This window comes from Cydia pomonella, chromosome 26 (assembly GCF_033807575.1).
Source record: "Cydia pomonella isolate Wapato2018A chromosome 26, ilCydPomo1, whole genome shotgun sequence".
NCBI classification, from domain to species: Eukaryota; Metazoa; Arthropoda; class Insecta; order Lepidoptera; family Tortricidae; genus Cydia; species Cydia pomonella.
The window spans coordinates 3,389,832-3,410,445 of record NC_084728.1 but is presented as its reverse complement, the minus strand read 5'-3'; the positions used below and the strand labels follow the sequence as shown (position 1 = coordinate 3,410,445).

General features: G+C 37.1%; 3 protein-coding genes and 2 long non-coding RNA genes across 6 annotated transcripts in view; all 5 read left to right on the top strand.

Annotated features, from left to right (window-relative positions):
• Positions 1 to 20,614, top strand: part of LOC133532041 (uncharacterized) — a 331,954-nt gene that overhangs the window by 308,738 nt on the left and 2,602 nt on the right. The gene's annotated exons all lie outside the window — the stretch shown is intronic.
• Positions 431 to 3,273, top strand: LOC133531980 (uncharacterized). Its single transcript, XR_009801628.1, has 2 exons — positions 431 to 599; positions 2,372 to 3,273. It is a non-coding gene; the product is annotated as an uncharacterized LOC133531980 (long non-coding RNA).
• LOC133531979 (uncharacterized) lies at positions 4,927 to 6,330 on the top strand. The gene is made up of 2 exons (XM_061870437.1): positions 4,927 to 5,196; positions 5,629 to 6,330. Exons 1-2 carry the CDS (start codon positions 5,158 to 5,160, stop codon positions 6,148 to 6,150), a joined length of 561 nt encoding a protein of 186 aa, XP_061726421.1. The 5' UTR covers positions 4,927 to 5,157; the 3' UTR covers positions 6,151 to 6,330.
• Positions 7,305 to 8,443, top strand: LOC133531978 (uncharacterized). Its single transcript, XM_061870436.1, has 2 exons — positions 7,305 to 7,354; positions 7,650 to 8,443. Exons 1-2 carry the CDS (start codon positions 7,316 to 7,318, stop codon positions 8,256 to 8,258), a joined length of 648 nt encoding a protein of 215 aa, XP_061726420.1. The 5' UTR covers positions 7,305 to 7,315; the 3' UTR covers positions 8,259 to 8,443.
• On the top strand, positions 9,651 to 19,635 carry LOC133531977 (uncharacterized). The gene is made up of 8 exons (XM_061870435.1): positions 9,651 to 9,719; positions 11,384 to 11,507; positions 12,610 to 13,413; positions 13,789 to 13,863; positions 14,247 to 14,363; positions 14,832 to 14,930; positions 16,411 to 16,488; positions 17,282 to 19,635. The coding sequence occupies exons 1-8, from the start codon at positions 9,672 to 9,674 to the stop codon at positions 17,491 to 17,493; spliced, it is 1,557 nt and encodes a 518-aa protein (XP_061726419.1). The 5' UTR covers positions 9,651 to 9,671; the 3' UTR covers positions 17,494 to 19,635.

Here is a 20,614-nt window from a genome sequence, read left to right as displayed (position 1 = left end):
CATTTGGCAGAAATTATCTTCCGTATACAATTGCCAACCCTGAATATTTATGAAACTCTAAATTTTATTTGCACTTAATATAATGAAAATTTAAAGAAATCTTTGTTTCGGGTGGGCAAATAAGAGTGATACACTTGTATCACTCTTATTTGCCTATTAAATTTATAAAAAAGGGGTTGTTAGGACAGGTAACCTAATTATAAAATATTTCAATTAGAAATTTTTATTATATAAACATTGTATGCGACCAAATAAATAATTTTAATTTATTTTTAAACACTCTTTAAAGAAATTTTACAATTGTTTATTAAATAATATAATTATTGATCGTTTAGTAACATCAAGCATAATTAAAATTATCTAAATATCTTTTATCATGTAATTATAAACTGTAAGAATTTTCATAGCCCTATAATTACCTAATTTCTGATATAAAATTATACAATCATGATAATAGATTATCAATTTCGATAGTTGATCGATGTTTTTGTATATAACTAGTTTTATTATTGTATTTTGAATAGTTTTGTCTAGTTTGTCCATTAACAATGTTTCGTAGAAAGATTTTTTCTATTTTCCTTAACGCTGTGGTAATTCAGGTATGTAATTCATAGGTAATTTAATAAATAAAACACATTATAAATAAATAAATAATAATAGTACCTTTCGATGCTAGTGCGGGAAGTATGTCGTTACTTCACGAGCACCGTGATATAGCCTACGGCTCGTAGCAAGACTCGGGACAGTCGGGACGAGTGAAGAATTATATTTCTGCACGTGTATCGAAGGACGTTTTTTTTAATACAGTTGCGACCTGGTAAAAATAGGTAGTTGACGACCGGTCTGGCCTAGTGGGTAGTGACCCTGCCTATGAAGCCGATGGTCCCGGGTTCGATTCCGGTAAGGGCATTTATTTGTGTGATGAGCACAGATATTTGTTCCTGAGTCATGGGTGTTTTGTATGTATGTGTTACTGTAAAAGCCCGAAGTACGGTAAAACCTAGGATTTACCGGTAACACCTAGGTTATACCGATGCCGATCGGTAAAAGCCCGAAATGTTAAAAAATAAATGTTTACTTCGGGCTTTTACCGACATAGATTTGGTAAATCCTAGGTTTTACCACGACGACCGGTAAAGGTTGAATCATGCACTGGGTCTTGACATTATTAGATCAAAATCTTGTACCAGTGTAAGGGGCGTTATATGTAGCGCCATTTAGAGTAATGCTTCGTATTGTTTCGGCATTTTACTAGTCATGTCGATCTAGGTCTTCCGGTTCTGCTGAAGGTGAGAGTGAGCTCTACTCACTGCAAATTCGAAAGCCGTGAGCAGGTATGTAGAAGTCCTGGGAGCAGAGTAATGTACAGTGTGTCACATACCCTTTGTAGGCAATATGCCCAGTTGGTCAGATTTTTTGGGAAAGTACTGTAGCTAGCCGCTGTAATGGGTAATAGCAATACTACGGCCACACTATATTCCTCGCGCTGCCGCGATGTTGCCCGCTCCGGCCACACACTGCCCTACTCGCACGATTACTCGCGACGCTCCATACTTCATATTGCCGGTCCTTTGACTCGCAACAAAAATCCGACGAAGTAGGGAGCGGTGGGAATGACGAAGGAGCATGACGAGTAGCGCGGCCTCTCTACATCTCTGCCTACTTCCCTCGCTACTTTCCATGCCGTTCAAACGCGTTCCATATTTGTTTCGCCAAGGTGCCAATCATTTACGCTACGTCCGCAAACGAAAAGTAACTGTCTGTGTCCTGTGTCGCACTAATATGGTCTTCCATCTTTCTCACTCTTGTGATAGAGGGAGATTACCTATCATTCGCTACTGCGCGAACGATTGGCATCTTGGCTAGGCACCCAGGTTTAGGTAACGCTTACAATTAAATAATTTTATTTAAAGTAAAAAACCTTTACCCGAGCGTGGGTAGTGGTCCGCAAGGGAGAGAAATTAGCCTGTCTGGTTCCGTGGTATGTTGGTACTCCCCTGTCGTGCTAGTTGGTCGTACCGAGGGCCGCTCCTAGTAGACCCAGTGCATGATTCAACCTTTACCGGTCGCCGTGGTAAAACCTAGGATTTACCAAATCCATGTCGGTAAAAGCCCGAAGTGAACAATAATTATTTAACATTTCGGGCTTTTACCAATCGGCATCGGTAAAACCTAGGTCTTACCGGTATATCCTAGGTTTTACCGTACTTCGGGCTTTTACAGTAACATATGTATATCGTGATAGTACCCATAGTACACGCTTCGCTTATTTTGGGACTAGGTCACTCTGTGTAAGATTGTCCCCAAATATTTATTTTTATTTAAAATATACTTTTTTATATTACTTTAGTATATCGTTTAAATTTTGCAGAATTGTGTCTCCCAAATACTACCCATCAACAGTGGCTGCGCCTGCCAGCAAATGCCAGTGCAGCAAAACCTGCCAGTTCCCGTCCAGGTTTCCAACAACTGTGGCTGCAGAAACAATCTACTAAATCTACCTAATGGCATCCAAATCAACAACAATCTACAACTTGCCAAAAACCCATGCGTAAACAACTTACAATTGGCAAACATGCAAAATTTACTGGCAATCAGCAACGGACTTCAAGTCGCTAATGGATTACAACTGGCAAATCCATTGTCTCAAGATTTATTGGCACTTTTGAACACTGTGCCAGTTTCCAATTGCCAAAACATGCTGCAAGTAAGCTTGCAAGCGCTATTGAATCAGCTTAGCCAGCAACCGAATTGCCAATGCGGTTGCCAGTCACTGACATCGAATATAGGTAATAGTCTAATTAATGGTAACATGAATTTATTAGGTGTAAATGGCATGCAAAAAGCTATTAGTAACTTACCGTGCCAGTCGGTTGCTAATCTGCAAGTAGTGACAGGCCAGCAAGAGGTTGTATTAGGAGGTAATCCTTGCCAAGCTTGCCAAAATATTGTTAGTAACCCGTGCCAAGCTTGCCAAAATATTGTTAGTAACCCGTGCCAAACTTGCCAAAATGTTATCAACCCCTGTCCGTGCCAAAGTTGCCAAAATATTGTAAGTAACCCGTGCGCTTGCCAAAATATTATAAATAGCCCATGCCAAGCCAGCCAGAATGTTATAAGTAACCCGTGTCCATGCCAATCGTGCCAAAGTCCTGTGCAATTCACTATTTATCAATAATATTGTATTTTTATGTCTCTACCATACATGATCGATTATTATATTTATTAATAGGTTAAGATTTAAATTAAATAAATTATTGATTAAGTTGTTCATATTGTGTTTTATTGTGTAAAACAATTGCATCATCATAGAATAGAATAGAATAGAATAGAAGAAATTTATTCAGAAAACGCTTAAGTTTAGGTACCTAATACATGAGACGACGGAATCAATTTATTATTAAGCGTCACTGAAAAGGTCTCCACTCAGCTTAATGTCAAGATACCACCTAAGGGTCTCGACGCTGGTCTTCCGTGGAAACCTTTCCGAGAGAGCGCATCTACACGCTAAAGTACAAAATTTTATATATTTATTACAATTATAACATCACCATAAACTGTAAAAGATCACATAAATGAGGTAAAAAACTGTGATTTTTTTATAATACGTCGGTGGCAAACAAGCATACTGCCCGCTTGATGGTAAGCAGTCTCCGTAGTCTATGTACGCCTGCAACTCCAGAGGAGTTACATGCGCGTTGCCGACCCTAAAGCCTAGAAACTTGAAATTTGGCATCAAGGTAGACTATTAGGTTTATATAGAAGAAAAATTCTGAAATCTGATAATTATTGATAATTCAATGGAAAACAATACAATACAAATACTCTTTATTGCACACCTCAATACAGAAACAGTACAAATAATACAACACATAAAGAAGAGGTAAACAACAGGCGGTCTTATCGCTAAAAAGCGATCTATTCCAGACAACCAACATATATTGATAATTATTAGATTAATTTAGATTTATAGATCAAAATCTAACCCACTTTCAGATGACCTAGAAACTTGATATTTGGCACCAAGGTAGGCTATTAGGTGGACATATTGGTGAAAAAATCTGAAAAATGAAAATCATTGAAAATTTATTGAAAAAAAAATCATACAAGTTTAACTTAATGTAATAATTATAAGTTAAACTTAACCTAGAAAGTAGAAACCTGCTTTAATAAAAAAAAAATCGAAAATAACAACTTTGGTTTCTATATCAATGAGAGACGAATTTCAGAACACATTGCAGCTTAATCGGAAATCGGGAAGTGGGTCAAATTTAACTTCCAAGATTTGATCCACACTAACTTACATACTAACAGGGCAACTTTAATAAAAGCTTGTAAAAATTATATAAAAACGCACACGAGAAATGTCTTGTAAGTCTTGTGTCTTGTATGTCTTGAATATTTACTAGAGATGCAACGAATAGTGGCTTGGCCGAATACCGAATATCCGGCGGGGTCATCGGCCGAATAGCCGGCTAGAAGTTTTACCTAAAATGAAGTAAATTCGAACGCGCGCGTGCGTGCGCTGTGCAAGTTGCAACTTGTTTCTCGCTGTAGGCAGTCTTTGATAGAAATTGCGCTTATTCTGCTGATTCTGCACGCAGTGCGTATTGAATTGCGGACATTGCGTTGCGTTAGTTTTCGTCGTGTGTGTACAAAAAAAAAATTAATACCTATTAATATAAAGGTAGTCTGAAAGATTATACTGACCTTAATAATTGATTACTTGTAGTTTGTTACTTTTTTACCCCTCGTTTACCGTTATCTACGTGTTAACGTACTATTCGGTTTCCTGCCAAATACTATGCCACAATTCGGTATTCGGCCGAATAGTGAAATTGTGGCCGAATAGGCCGAATACCGAATAGAGGTCGAATATTCGTTGCATTAGTCTCGGGTCTAAGGATTCATTTTTGATGTACCTATGTTATTACGAGATAATTTGGACAATGTTTCAAACTACTCATCAATGCACAATATTAATTATGTGGCAATACCATACTTGGTAATAAATTTCAATGGAATTCTAATTTACGCAACAAAATAGAACGTGACTAACAACAAAACAAATGTCGATAAACATGAACAATAGGTTAAAGACCGCACCGAGAATATAAATATTACAGAAATAAACGAAATTAGGTCAAAAAACACGCAATGGTTAGAGGTGCAATAATTTTCGTCGGGTGCTTAATGGTGAGATTTTTTAAAATAGTTTTAAAGATGGACAGATAAACGAAAAGATGGACAGACTGATAAACAAATACAGGGCAGAAGGACAAACGGACAAAAGAAAAGACAGAAAAAAAGGATTCCTTCTTTTTTTACATATTAACGCAAGACGAAAAGATTCTTGATATATTACTGATTATATTGTTTTTATTTCGACATAAAATCTACTGCTATTTTGTGTTAGTCGAATACACTAAATCGGGATCTCCAAAAATTTATGATCCGAAATCCGTTATCAAAATGTGTGTAACAAAAATGCCTATATCAAAATCATTAGAAAATAATCGTCACTATAATCATTAGTTTTAAATGTCAGCATCAGACTACTTAAACACTTTGCTTAATATGTAAATATGTTCTGGTATATTTATCGATGTACTACCGACTATGTTTCAGATTTTGAGCGCTACAGCCCAGGACCCCGCAAATAATGCTACTGCAGTACTTGGAGATGCAACCAGCGCTGTACCAGTGCCTGATGCTATGAGTGCTGCGCCTGAAGATGCCACTGATGCATTACCACCAGCTGGAGATGTTACTGACGCAACTGGAGATGCTACTGATGCAGCACGAGCGCCCGTAGACGCTGCCGTTGCTACTGACGCAGCTGGAAATGCTACTGATGCAACACCAGCGCCTGTAGACATTGCCCATGCTACTGGCATAGCTGGAGATGCTACTGATTCGACAATAGCACACTGTGACGCTACTGACACAGTTGGAGATGCTACTGATGTAGCACCTGCAGCACCAGATGCTCCAGCTCCTCCAGAAGATGGAGAGGATGCAGCTGCAGGAGTTGCGGATTGTGCCACAGATGCAAATAATACGTGCACTAAAATGAGTAGAACTTTGCTAAAATACGTCATTTTAAAACGTCTTGATACACAACTGAGACCGACAAGGGTCTTATGCTAAAAAGTATACTTACTATTCAATTTTTTTTTTCAATCAATATTTACTCAACATATAAGTTTTCTAAATATTAATAAAATGAATGATTTTTTTTTTTAATATTTTCGTTCTTTTCAGTGCCTACACTCATTCATTTATTTTAATACGTTACAGTGTTTTGAAAGTATACAACATGTAATTTTAATTATGAAATATCATAATTAGTTTGTAATTTCTATTTACACTATTATAAAAAACTGTATGACTTGGCCTACCATTAGAGTTATTTCCATATGTACTAATATTTTATCAGCGTCTTCAAAACCGATTGTAAATTAAAAAATAATAATTAATATTATAAAAACTAAATTATGTTTCATTTTATTAACTAGTTACAAAATATTAATAAGAAACTGGTTCCATTATTTGTCAGAATAGAAAAACTAATGATCATTTGGAAACCACGGTATAACCCTATAATAACATTTTATTTTACTAAAAATATGTATAGGTACATATTTAACTAACATATTTTTATCTCAGGTATCAGGTAAGACAGTCCCCTACGCTGAGGATGCATAGAGACAGAAGAGACAGCCTCGCACTTAGTACTAGAATGCAGCGTAGTGGCCCTATACAGGGCAAAACATCTTGGATCCCTGAGAAAACTACCCGAGGCCCTACTCAACGTCAAAGGTTTGATAGGATTCCTTGAGGAGTTAGCTGCCAGGACTAGCCTACACCCCCCTGTCACGCAAAATAGGTGCCAGTCGTTGGCTTGCGGAAAATCGCCCGAACTACAAAACAATACAATGTATAGGTACTGCTAAAAATTTCTAAAAAACAATGACTTTTGTCAGGGTCCAAACGTCCATAATCAGTCTTTTAAATTAACTTTGTGAGGGTGTAGAAGTAACAAAGCGAGGGAATATCATTATATAGTTTACGTCAAATTTTCATTGAAATCTGAGATTATTGACGCAATTGACACACTTTTTTATTTAAAATGTCACGCAGAGCTAGCTTGATCTAACGGCACTGACAAAATATTTATCAAATATAATTAAGACGTGACTAATCATGAAATTTAATATAATTTTAACAGGCGAGGACGAAAGCAATGGCACTAAGAATATAAAAGAACGTGATATAGAAATAATACCAACCTAGGAAAGAATCGTTAGACACAATGGCTCTAGGTGCAAGCATTTTTGTTTTGTGTTTAGTGGTGAGTAAAAAATGCAAAAAAGTTTTATTATAGGCAGCCCTAAAAGACAAACATATTACGTTTTTCTTATTTGAGCCTCAAGTACTGAAAAAATGTATTTTGCCGTAAAAATTACCTTTGCCATTTGATCCTCTTATGTAACTATGTGATGTCTATAGGAAAGATGTGAACGAGTTAATACTAAGTGTATTCAATAATTTTATTTCTAATTTTATTATTCCTAAGTACCCGGTATAAAGCATTTTACAAAACACAGAACCAAGAGGTAAAACGAATGTTGTATCCACTGTTTCAGATTTTGGGCACAAAAGCACAATTGAATATCGTTGGCAATCTCGCAGGTGGTCTTACTGAGGGGTTAGTGGAAGGACTAGTAGAAACTGTGGTTGGTAATATACCAGTTGCTGGAAATGTCGTTACAAGTGTTGTTAAAGAAGTACCGATAGCTGAAGGAGTTGCGACTGCCGTAGAAACGCTAGGAACAGTTGGTGATGTAACTAGCAATCTGGTAAACGCAGTAGAATCTGTAACTGAAGGTGTTTCATCTTTAGGACCAGTTTCAGAAGTACTAGATATAGTCAGTGATGTTGCTAGCGATCCGGCAAATTTGATAGATACTGTAACTGGTTCAGATAAGTTAGATATTGTCGAAGATGTACCAATACTTGAAGAAGTTTCATCTGTGGGGCCAGTATTAGAAACATTGGGACCAGTCAGTAATGTAGTTAGTAATCCTACGGATGCTGTAGCAAAGGTAATTGACTCTGATGCTGGTAAAGATTTGCCAATTGGAAAAGTTACGGATTCCATAAGTGACAATGTAGTTTCTTCAACGGGAAAGATAGCGGGAAAAACTTTGCTAAGATTAATCTTAATGAAACGTCTTGGTTTAATAAAGTCTTGAATTGTATGGTATAAAACTATTTTTCAACATCTCCTAAAGCATCCCTTTATGCTTTAAAAACTGATAAGAAAGTTCAACTTTATCCACTTGAGTGGCAATGTAATGTGATGAAAATTTTGAGATGTTACCTCATTGAAATAACTTTTAAGCGATTATTTTGAATAATAAATATTTTTACATTTGGATTTGTTTCTGTTTTACAGTTAGTATTTCCGTCACGTTGACGTAATTATTTTTTGATTTATTTAGTTTAATATATGTGTCTTAAGAATCGTACAGTCGCTATCAGATATATTGGAGCGGCCAAAGTGCTCACAAATATCTGTTCAGGTCTCTATTGCCAAGGTGTTAGAGTGCGTGTTCAGATATTTCTGAACACCACGGCCGCCCCGATATGTCTGATGGCGACTTTACCTACCTTCCAATAACTTGCTGAATGAATCCCGCCATTTGTATGTTAAATTTTCAATGAACATGGTGTTGTGATTAATAAAGATTATATAAAAATATCAAACAACGGGTATTTCATTTCATTAACTACCGCTTCAATTAACCATTTATGTAAAAGTATCGTTATTTATGGAATGGGGAGTTAAATATTGGAATGGAAATTGTATAACAAATCCATTTAAAACCGAATTTCAATTGCTTATCGCGAAATAAAAATCGCATTTGATAAGTAAAATAGGTACTCTAGTGCAGAAACGTATCACTTTCTGCACACTTTATAGAACAATAATGACCCTATTTCACAGCATGACAAATGAAAATGTTTTGATTGACTGAATTTAAACTCTTAAAGTATGTCACAAGTATATATAAGTGTGTGTATGTGTGGCCTAGCGGTAAGAGCGTGCGACTTTCAATCCGGAGGTTGCGGGTTCAAACCCCAGTAACTTTTCGGAACTTATGTACGAAATATCACTTGATATTTACCAGTCGCTTTTCGGTGAAGGAAAACGTCGTGAGGAAACCGGAATAATCCCAATAAAGCCTTGTTTAGGTTGGAAAGTCAGATGGCAGTCGCTTTTGTAAAAACTAGTGCCTACAGCAATTCTGGGGATTAGTTGCCAAGTGTCAAAATACCGGGACAACGTGAGGAAGAAAAGAAAAGACTGGTCTGATGAATCAGTCAGTCAGTCAATTCACCGTAACAGACGAGATGATAAGTAAAAAATCAAGTAAAAAAGGCGGAGTTTGTGCGTCAAAATAATAAATATCTACTTAAAAACGTGTTAAATATTATAAATGCAGGTGTCTTAGAATCCCCTCGTATCACCATTTGACGTATTTCAAATCAATTAAACAAAGAAACTGTGTTTGTAAGTCCGCCAGATAAGAATATATTACTATATAATTAAATTAACACAATTTCTTCGTCCATAAATGTTATGTGTGGCGAAATAGAAGGAAATGAATTGTATAGTGTGTGTGTTTCTGATCAATGGATTGTTGGTTAATGTGAGTATTTTTGGAGTCACATTGTTTTTATACCTACGCTTGTACACATTGAATTTCTGGGAATAAATGAAATAGTTTTATCATTTGATATTTCGACGGCACCGAGTTCGCTAAGGTCTTTGCGGACAGACAGACTGGACAGAAAGACTTAAGCGAACTCGGTGCCGTCGACTGGAGAGAAACGGCTTTGGACAGTGGTCTTGGGCTTGGGTGGGTGTCGGAGGCCAAGATCCACTTCGGGTCGCTGCGCCACAGCAGTAAGTAAGTATTTGATATTTAGCAATAGTTAAGTAAACAAATAACAAATTATATAACTAAGTAACCTATCAAATATAGAAGGTAGAGTTAAGGAATAGAATCTCTATATACCAAAAAGTGTCCGACAAAAAACCGGCGGTAGGTGGCGCTACAATAGCTAGAATACTTGAGAAAAAAATCTAATCATAGACAGCACAATTCACTCCGGTCGAGTTTGCCCACAACAAATCATAGAAGCGGAGCGTGAATCTCGCGAGTCTCGCGACCTAAACGCGGAAGCGCCATGAATTACGATGTTTTAGTCGTGTGGTACAGGTTGCGGTTGACACAATTTTGTTGTTTGGTATGGTTTCTCTATAGTGTTAATAACTCAATGTTCACATGGCGGATACATACTGGTATTTTACTTGACTATGCATGACATACGCACATTATTGCATACATATGCTATAAGCTACTCGTAGCAACACTATCTCAGGACAGTCAGGACCAAATTAAGATAAAGATAGTTTATTTTTCAAGTAGGCATATTTCAATGAGCTTATGAACGTCAAATAACATTACGCCGGCTCTAAATCTACACCTCTGATCCGAAAAGATTTAAATTCCTCCTAAATTGGGTACTTGACACATGTTGAATATTATAACTAAATTTAGGTAAACGGATAGAAAATGGGCCATTCATTATAAAAAAAGTGGAATTTAAAAAAACATATTGAGATTATAATAAAATACAAGGCTTTAAAGGCTCAACAATTATTATTTTTTAACTTTAAAATATAAAAATATTATAAATATTTAAATATTATATATTCCTTAAATGTTATTGAAAAATAAATTGTACAACAACTATATACATAAACGCCATATTTCACGGTCAAAATAGCAATTTCTTGATCTTCCATACATTTAGGACAGACTAATGTAATGTGACGTGACGTCACATTACATTGTCATTTTGTTAGAGGCGTTTCAATCGGCGAGTGCGATCGTCAGACTTTAACGCTCTCATTTCTGACCTTTGTGTTACTTAAATGCCATGAGTCCTATATATAGACATTTGGTCCTCAGGAAAATCAAGATTGATTGACATTATTTACAAAAAACTGTCAAGTAACCAATTGTAGGCGGGTATCCCAATATGAGACCGACAAGAAACTCGGCGAGACACATCTGTTCAAAACATTACATCTTATAACTAACATGCATTGAATAAAAAATACAATTTAAATTAATATGGAATTTAAAAAATCATAAAATATCATACAGTATGTACTTTCTTATACAAATTTGATACACTAGATTGCTAATGCAGGACGTTATTATTGCCAAACATCCAAATCTATAATCGCTTATTTTATAGTATGGAAAAGAGTTTTTTCTTGAAAACAGTAAAATCTTTCAAGGCATTCCCCGCTAACGACGGAGTGGACAATGGCGTACATATAACAGTACCAGTGACGGGCGTGGCGGAATTCAGCGGAACTGCCCAAGCTACTGGATCAGTGGCTTTACTTGCTCACACTCCATGTAAGTCTTTTCAAAATACTACCTATAATCTGGACTGGATGTCTTTTGATACCTCCCTGGCGGGAGGTATGAGTGGTCGTGTCCGCGTTAGGCTGCGATGGCTGTAGCGGGCTACTCCCCACCGATGTGGGGAGATCATTCCACATATTTTTATAGACGTGTGTGCTGCTGGTGATGGCCAGCTCTTCGCTACCGATCATTACCTGCTGCTGATGATACCGTTTGAGTGATGGCAGGTTTCGGGGCCTACCTATAATCTATAAGAGTATATATGCAGATTTCCCTCCCCTCCCTACACCCCGCCCGCGCGGCCCTCTAATTAGTTGATACCTATGACAGACGAAAATAGGACATGCATCTAGACGCCTGTGTGGTGCTCCGCGAACCTCGTGAATTTCGGATACCTGGAATACCTAATTGTGTGCCCTAACCCTGGCCTTTGTGCGGATCGCAACTCCCAGAGAAAGGGTAATGCTGTCATGATAAGCTGACAAATTTTTATCCTAAAATTGTGTTCCTACTTGTCCCGTTCTAAAACAAAGCCTTTATTATAAACCTAGCCTAGAAGTCGTTAAACTGCACTAGAAAAACACACTTTTTAACCTTGAAACCTGATCGTGTTCAAAGTCCATTACGTGAACTTTCTCACAAGTAAAAACACGACTATGATACGATTTTCCATCATAGAATGCCAGTGCCTATCTTCCGGCTTCATCATCAGACCTTGAAACCTTATCGTGGTCAAAGTTCATTACAAGACTTTTCTAACAAATCCAAACTCAGCTATGATACGATGTTCCATCATGAAGTTCCAGTTCATATCTTCCGGCTCCATCATCAGATCAGTTCAACAGTACCATATTATTGTATTGTCAACAGAACTACATACAGCTGCCAATTTTCATGACGCTATGATCCTTGGAAGATGGTTAAATTAGTTACCTTAGATTCCATTACATAGTTACATACAGATACCTTAGTTACATACAGGTCGACCAAATAAAAGCGTGTTAATATGACATTTTCCTATCGCTAAATATAACTAAATATGTTGCTTAAAATGTTCTAATCTTATTGGTAAATACTTATAATATTTTTGCAGGTCCAGAAATTACGCTACCGTTTATTGCTAGTACGCTAGAAAATGATCGTTTACCGAAAAATTCTGAGGCCGGTGAAGAAATAGACGCCACAATGGCTGAAAGTGACGCATTCGTAGAAAAAAAATTACAAGGGATGGGATCAAAAATGCAAATTGCAACGCAATGCAGTCCTCTGGACTCAACTCTACAGCAAATGGAATCTGAACTTTCCACAGAATTATCTAAGTTTGATGAGTTTTTAGAGTCAGAATTGGCAAATACTGAAGAAATGGTCCAATCAGCACTAAGAAAAGTACAATTAGAAACAGACAGAAAATACGACGAGATCACAGAAACAGTAACAAACGAGTTGACGGAACAAGATGCGTTAATACAAATATCAACGCTTATCCTACAATCGTTTGTGGAATCAAAACTCGCAGAAACAGAAAATCTAGTCAAAGCTGAGTTAGAAAAAGTAAATACATTTGTGGATTCCGAGCTGGAAAAAGTTGACGCCATTGTAGAGTCTGAATCAGCAAATATAAACTTAGCTGTAGAGACAGAACTAGAGAAAACGGATGCTTTAATACAATCTGAACTTATGGAAATGGAATCGGTTGTAAAATCAAATATTGCAAAAATGGAATCTCTCGTAGAATCTGAATCAGAAAAAGTTGATAGATTTATTGAAGCAGAACTGGCAAAGACCGATGCTTTTGTAAACTCAGAATTATCTAAAATACAATCAGTTTTAGCAACAAAATTAGAAAAAGTAGAAAAAGCATTAGATGTTGGTGATTCTTGTACAATGAGCAGTGACAGTAAGTATTATAATCTGTAATTTCCTGGATCATTTGGATCCTAAATGACTTATGGGGATTTCGATTGTTAGAGATCTTCCGTCGTTAATTTCATCTCACCTGTAAAATTGACATCAGTTATATAGGGACCGTGCGCGTTGGAGGGTCATGTACATTTACACGTCACGTGTTTTCTTGTGCATAGTAGGTTCTGCCATCTTTTGGGCTACATCGGAACAATGAACATCACATTTACGCCTCGCGCCAAAAATCTGACGGCTCCTGTGCTGCCTCCTACAGTTCATGCACGCTCCCTATACTTGCCAAAGAGATTTTTTTTTGTTGTTTTTTTTTTTTCAATAACAATATACATCATTTTAACTTTTATGATAACAGGTGTTCCTATGATGGTGCCAGTTCCAATATATGCTGAAAATTATTCAGGACTTACTCTTAACAACGATGAATCGTGTAAGTATCGTTTTATAGATTTCGATAAAACTATCAAACTATAGACACTAGTCTCTTTACTTAGTAGTCTCTTTACTCGTTACTCTAACTATGGTTTCAAATTCAATAGTGTCAGACCACGATAACTCTGCAGATGTGCAAGTGTTATTTTAAACGTCAAATTTCTATGAAATTATGACATTGAAGTAACACTTGCACTTGCACGTCCTTGCTACAAAAATCGCTGCAGAGTTATGTTGATCTTACTCTACGTAATTATTTAATTAAGTATTTATAGGTACCAATTGTTTTCTGAATTATAAAAATAGTTTGTATAGAATTGGCTAATTCAAATAATAGTCTCACTTTAACAGATATTTGAGTTAGACATTTACCTCTTGCAGACACTCAAATGCTTCCTTACATTGACACCGGCTTCGCTCCACCTACAATAGGAACTCGAAACCCGATAATAACCCTTAACGAAGCACCTTACGACAGCCAATACCTTGGAAAAACAGGTAAATATATTTTTTCTTCGAACTTGCCATGATACCCTGAAGTTCTAAATTTCCTGCTACCTAAAGTTTGTCTGGAAGAGATCGCTTTTTAGCGATAAGACCGCCTGTTGTCACCTGGTTCTATTTTCCTTTAAAATTCTGCAGAAACTACCCTCGTTTTTGGCATTATTTATAAACAAAGCAATTTAATTTTATCTCAAGTCTAGTATCAGTCGAGATGACGTTTTATTGAGTGTGTGATAAAATGGTGGTCTTAATAAGCGGTTTCTGAACACATCATAGAGACTTATATGTGTAGATAAAGCAGTGTATATAACTATACATAATTAGTCATTAAAACTCGTGTGATCTTTCCATAAAAGTCCCTTTTTATGAACCTCGCTTTGCAACCCACACTCGTATTTTAAAATCATTCATTATGTAGCAGTCACATAAAGTATTATTAAAAGTGTTTTTCATTATTTACAGCACCAGTCCTGTACCATAGGAATCAACTACCAATGGTGAACGTCGTCCGGGGAACAGCTAGAGCGACGGGCCACATGAAGCTGTTTTATAAATTTCCATGTATGTTATTTTCTTAACCACATTTTAGGGTTCCGTGTTTTGCCATTTGGCTACGGCGGTCTGGCTGTCTATCCGTCCGTATGTCACAGCCACTTTTTACCGAAACTATAAGAACTATAGCTATACTGTTGCAACTTGGTAAGTAGATGTATTTTGTGAACCGCATTAAGATTTTCACACAAAAATAGAAAATAACAATACATTTTGGGGGTTCCCCATACTTAGAACTGTGGGTTTACAGTTCTAAGTATGGGGAGTACGTGTGGAGTGTCTATAGATAAGTTTTCAAAAATGATATTGAGGTTTCTAATATCATTTTAATGTAAACTGAATAGTTTGCGCGAGAGACACTTTCAAAGTGGTAAAATGTGTGTCCCCCCTGTAACTTCTAAAATAATGCAAACTTCTACCGAAAATTGGTTTGTACGAGATCTAATAAATAGTTAAAAAAAAACAATAAATTTTGGGGGTTCTCCATACTTAGAACTGAAACTCAAAAAAAAATTTTCACCAAACCCATACGTGTGGGGTGTCTATAGATAGGTCTTCAAAAATGATATTGAGGTTTCTAATATAATTTTTTTCGAAACGAGCGTTGGACTAGCCCGACCCTTTTTAGGGTTCCGTAGCCAAATGGCAAAAAACGGAACCCTTATAGATTATCGTCATGTCCGTCTGTCTGTCCGATTATCTTTGCAGGTAAGTGGCACGCGCGGTTTTAGTTAACAATAGACAAAGGATAAGCCGTTGGGGGCCAGCTACAAAACTAACAACTATACTGCCGGCTACATTTTGCCGCAAATTTCAATATCGATATTTTTGCCCGGATTTTTGACATTTGCAGCAGTAATGTAATAATGGCAGTATAATTTGAATCTGAACGATACTTTACGCTTTTTCTAACTGTTGACTGCAACGGGCACGAAAAATCGCTATAAGCCAATTGTTATTTATATATCAAAATAAGTTTAAAATATAGTTTCTAGCGCCATCTAGTACAGGCATGTAACAACATATGTCTATGGTAACCTCTGTTCTTATGAAATAAAATCCCGTTACTTGTCAACCGTCATCCGTGTGCTTCATTACTTTCTTTAGACCAATTTTTGAGGTACGAGCGTAAAACAAATAGATAAAAGTTTCATTACAAAATTATGAACTCATTTAGAGTTCGTCTGAGCTAACATTGGAACAATATTAGGTTGTGTAATTATAAAAGTCATATATTCATAGAATTTAAATATCAATAATGACATTGTCACACTTTGTTACTACAAATATAAAAGTTGCCTGGAAGAGATCGCTCTTAAGCGATAAGACCGCCTGTTGTTTTGTTACCTCTATCAAATTGTCTTTGTTTGTTTCTGTACATTTATTCTAAACTATGTGAGGTGTTCAATAAAGAGTATTGTATTGTATTGTAAATATGATGCGGAGTTAGCGTGGTCTGACTCTAGAATATTACGTTTTCTTCTTGCAGGTCCACCGTTGCAAGCGACAGAAATAGGCCCGGATGGAAAGAAATGCATATGGATTAAGAAAAAATCTTGTGATAAAGGTACTTCTAGTTTTCTTATGTTCTGAAAAGTCAAAAAAATAGAAATTGGTATAGTAATAGTAAACCCGGGTATGTCCCTAAACTACGTCCTCGTCCTATGTCCCTACTACTACAAAAGAGAGGTATGGGCATTGTGAATGTCATCTCGCATTGTGTGGTAGGGCACAGCACAGCGGATGTCATTCCAGATCTAGAGCAGAGCCCAACTGGGGAAGTACCTCCTTACAGAAAACTGCAGCCAAATAACACTAGACCCTACTCATAGTGTTGTGTTCCTGCCGGCACCTGCCGGTAAGTAGGTAAGGTTGCCAGAGAACGAGGATGCGGAGTGTTAGAGTCAGCAACGCGTATGTATAGGTAAAAAACTTAAGTAAGTCACCTGTTGTATGTAGTTGTGACGTGTTCGAATAGACATTTGTTTTGTTTGTGTGTGTCTTTTAAACATGTATTGTCTATTCGAACACGTCACAACTACATACAACAGGTGACTTACTTAAGTTTTTTACCTATAACTCCTCTGGAGTTTTATCAGGTTTTTTGTCAGTCTGTTTGTTATAGTAGATAAAGTAGATAAGACAAACACTTTTTATAAAATAAATGGCAATTTGCAGTCGAAACGAAGATATAATTTTTTTTTTTAGCAGAATGATGTGATATCGAGCGCGCATACAGATTAATTTACATACATAGCGTACATAGGCTACGGAGACTGCTTACCATCAGGCAGGCCGTATGCTTGTTTGCCACCGACATAGTATAAAAAAAAATTGTTATCACTATTTTTTGCTTACAGAAAAACCTTCAAAACCAAAAGTTGAATTCCCCGATGTCTCGGTCACAGAGATACCCACAGAAGCCAATTATGAGGACCTTAGCAGCGAAGAACCAGAAGATTTTGTACCTTTAGGTCCCATTCCTATTCGTGGTGAAACGGTATTTGAGGGGAAAGCACCTGCTTATGGCTCAGTTAGTATTACTGGGCACAGTGTTGAAGCAGTTTTCTGAAGTAATGAACTATACTTTTTCTTTTTTTACTTGATATCGGACGATATGGCAGTCGGGCCCGACTCTAGCTTGTCTCTGAATAAAAAAAAGTACGGATGCGTGACATGCGCGAAACAGTATGCTTTACCGCCATTTTGACGTTTAATTAGTTTGAAAGTATAAAATTACTTTGTTTTGTTGAAACTTATGATATTGAAGTAGATAAAGCAGTGTATGTAACTGTACATAATTACATATTAAAATACTCGTGTGATCCTTTTATGAAACTCGTTTCATTCGTTTCATAAATCCACACTCGTATTTTAATGCCTTTCATTATGTGGCAGTCACATAAACAACTATAAAGTTTAAATAAATAAGTGTCAACAATAGAACGTCCACTTTAATTTACTATCCCCCTTCCATTTCCTAATGGCGTGGAAAACTAATTCCATTTAACCATTAACGATTAAATGGCATTATTTTAGAGAAAAATAACCTTGACATCGATCGAATATTAGTCAGAATTAGCGAAAAATCGCTTGCATCAGCATATCGAGATCATTGACCTACTTACTTGTACACTTTTTACGTGCCTAGCAATAATATCTGACTGACATGACAATATAATGTAAAGACAGGTTCTAAGACGTCGAAGCTCAAAAGTTTCAATAATAAATTAGTCTCACTCCAGATTGCTTTGAAAAAACCTAGTTAGATTATAATTGGCTACTTGACAGTTTTTAGGGTTCCGTAGTCAACTAGGAACCCTTATAGTTTCGCCATGTCCGTCTGTCTGTCTCTCTGTCTGTCTGTCCGAGGCTTTGCTCCGTGGTCGTTAGTGCTAGAAAGCTGAAATTCGGCATGGATATATAAATCAATAAAGCCGATTAAGTCGTACAATAAAATGTAATTTTTTTTTTGAAGGTACCTCCCCTACACGTAAAGTGGGGGTGAATTTTTCTTTTTGCTTCAACCCTACAGTGTGGGGTATCGTTGAAAAGGTCTTTCAAAACTAATAGGGGTCTTCAACAAACATTTTTTGATAAAGTGAATATATTCGGAGATAATCGCTCCGAAAGACAAAAAAAATGTGTCCCCCCCCCCACACTAACTTTGAACCGTGAAAGGTACCATTTCATCCCTTGGTTAACAATGTACTATACTTTAAGCTCCAGTTTAGCTTATTGTGACGGAAGAGTAACTACGGAACCCTACACTGAGCGTGGCTCGACATGCTCTTGGCCGGTTTTTATTTGTAAATAATGTCAATCGATCTTAATATTCTTGAGGATCAAATGTTCATATAGGACTCATGGTATTTACGATACACAATGGTCAGAAATGAGAGTTAAAGTCTGACGCTCGCACTCGACGATTGAAACTTCCGACGTGTTGGAAGCCGGTGTTGCTCGAAGATTGAAACGCTTCTAACAAAATGATATTGTAATGTGACGCCACATTAGGGCTCGTCTACACGATGGCCCAGCGTAGGCCAGTCTAATCTGACGACCAGTTTGGCCTAGTGGGTAGTCACCCTGCCTACGAAGCTGATGGTCCCGGGTTCAAATCCTGGTAAGGGCATTTATTCGTGTGACGAGCATGGATATTTGTTCCTGAGTCATGGGTGTTTTCTATGTATTTAAGTATTTATAAATATTTATATATTATATATATCGTTGTCTAAGTACCCTCAACACAAGCCTTATTGAGCTTACTGTGGGACTTAGTCAATTTGTGTAATAATGTCCTATAAATAAATTTATTTTTATTTTTATTTAATCTAAGGGACGCAGCTATACGGTGAAATGAGATATTTCTATCACTTGCTCCCTCTAACGCATAAATGCGTCCCTAAGGACTGGCCTGCGCTGGGCTATCGTGCAAAGGAGCCATATTACATTAGTCTGTCCTAAATAAAAAAATAGAAGCAAATAAAGAAATACAATACAATACAAACCTAAATGTATGGAAGATCAAGGAAATTGCTATTTTGACCCTGAAATATTGCATTTATGTGTACTAATTCTAAGATTTGCTGTACTATACTAACACTATTATGGATCTCCCTAGATTCGACACAAATAAATGATTAAAATTGAACTGAAATATGTATAGTTGTTATACAATATATTTTTAAATAAAATGTAAGGAATCAAATCATTTAATTTTTTTCTTTTTGAAAGTTAAAAACCAATTTTAGGGGCCTTGTATTTTGTTATAATCTTAATACTTTTAAAATTCCACTTTTTATTATAGGTGGCTCATTTTCTATACATTTCGCTAAATTTTGTTATAATATTCAACATATGTCAAGTACCCAATTCATGGAGAACACAGACGGCGGAAGCAAATACCAATAATTAACGGCAAAATGCGTGGTGGAAAATTAATTTAAAAAAAAGAATAGAAATATACAATAGTACATTATGATACAAGTTTGCTAAGTTGGTCATTACACACGAGGCGATATTGTGCGCGTGAGCTGCAAGCGAGCGCGCAATAAGAAAGCCGATGTGTGTAATGACCATAGCACACGCGTTTCATACGACGTTTTCACATACTTGCGAGGAAATAAGAAACTTTCACATTAATCAAATTTAAATGTTAAATCGGTTAGTATGCAGTGTTGCATCTGTCATACTGCCTGCCGCCCCTCGCCCCACCGCCGGCGGCCGGCTGGTCACCCCACCGCCGCCGCCCGGCTGGTCACCCCACCGCCGCCGCCCGGCTGGTCACCCCACCGCCGCCGCCCGGCTGGTCACCCCACCGCCGCCGCCCGGCTGGTCACCCCACCGCCGCCGCCCGGCCGGCTCGCGCCGCGCGGTCGCGGCGCGGCGGGGTGCCGGCTCCCGCCAGTCCACGTACTAAAATCTACTCGACCAATTTAAGAAGGCTCCGTTTCCATACATATTATTAGCAATCAGTTACCTCCTCAATTCACTCGGATAATATAATGAAAAAGCACGAGTGGTATAATATACTGAAAAAAGCACGCGTGTTTAATATCTAGGATTATAAGCCAGAAATCGGTGGAATAAAAACGCCGTTTTGAGCAAGTGGTGTTGAAATAGTACATTACGATACAAGTGCGAAAAATAGGAAATTCGAAACGAGTGGCGATAAATTAAAACACGACCGA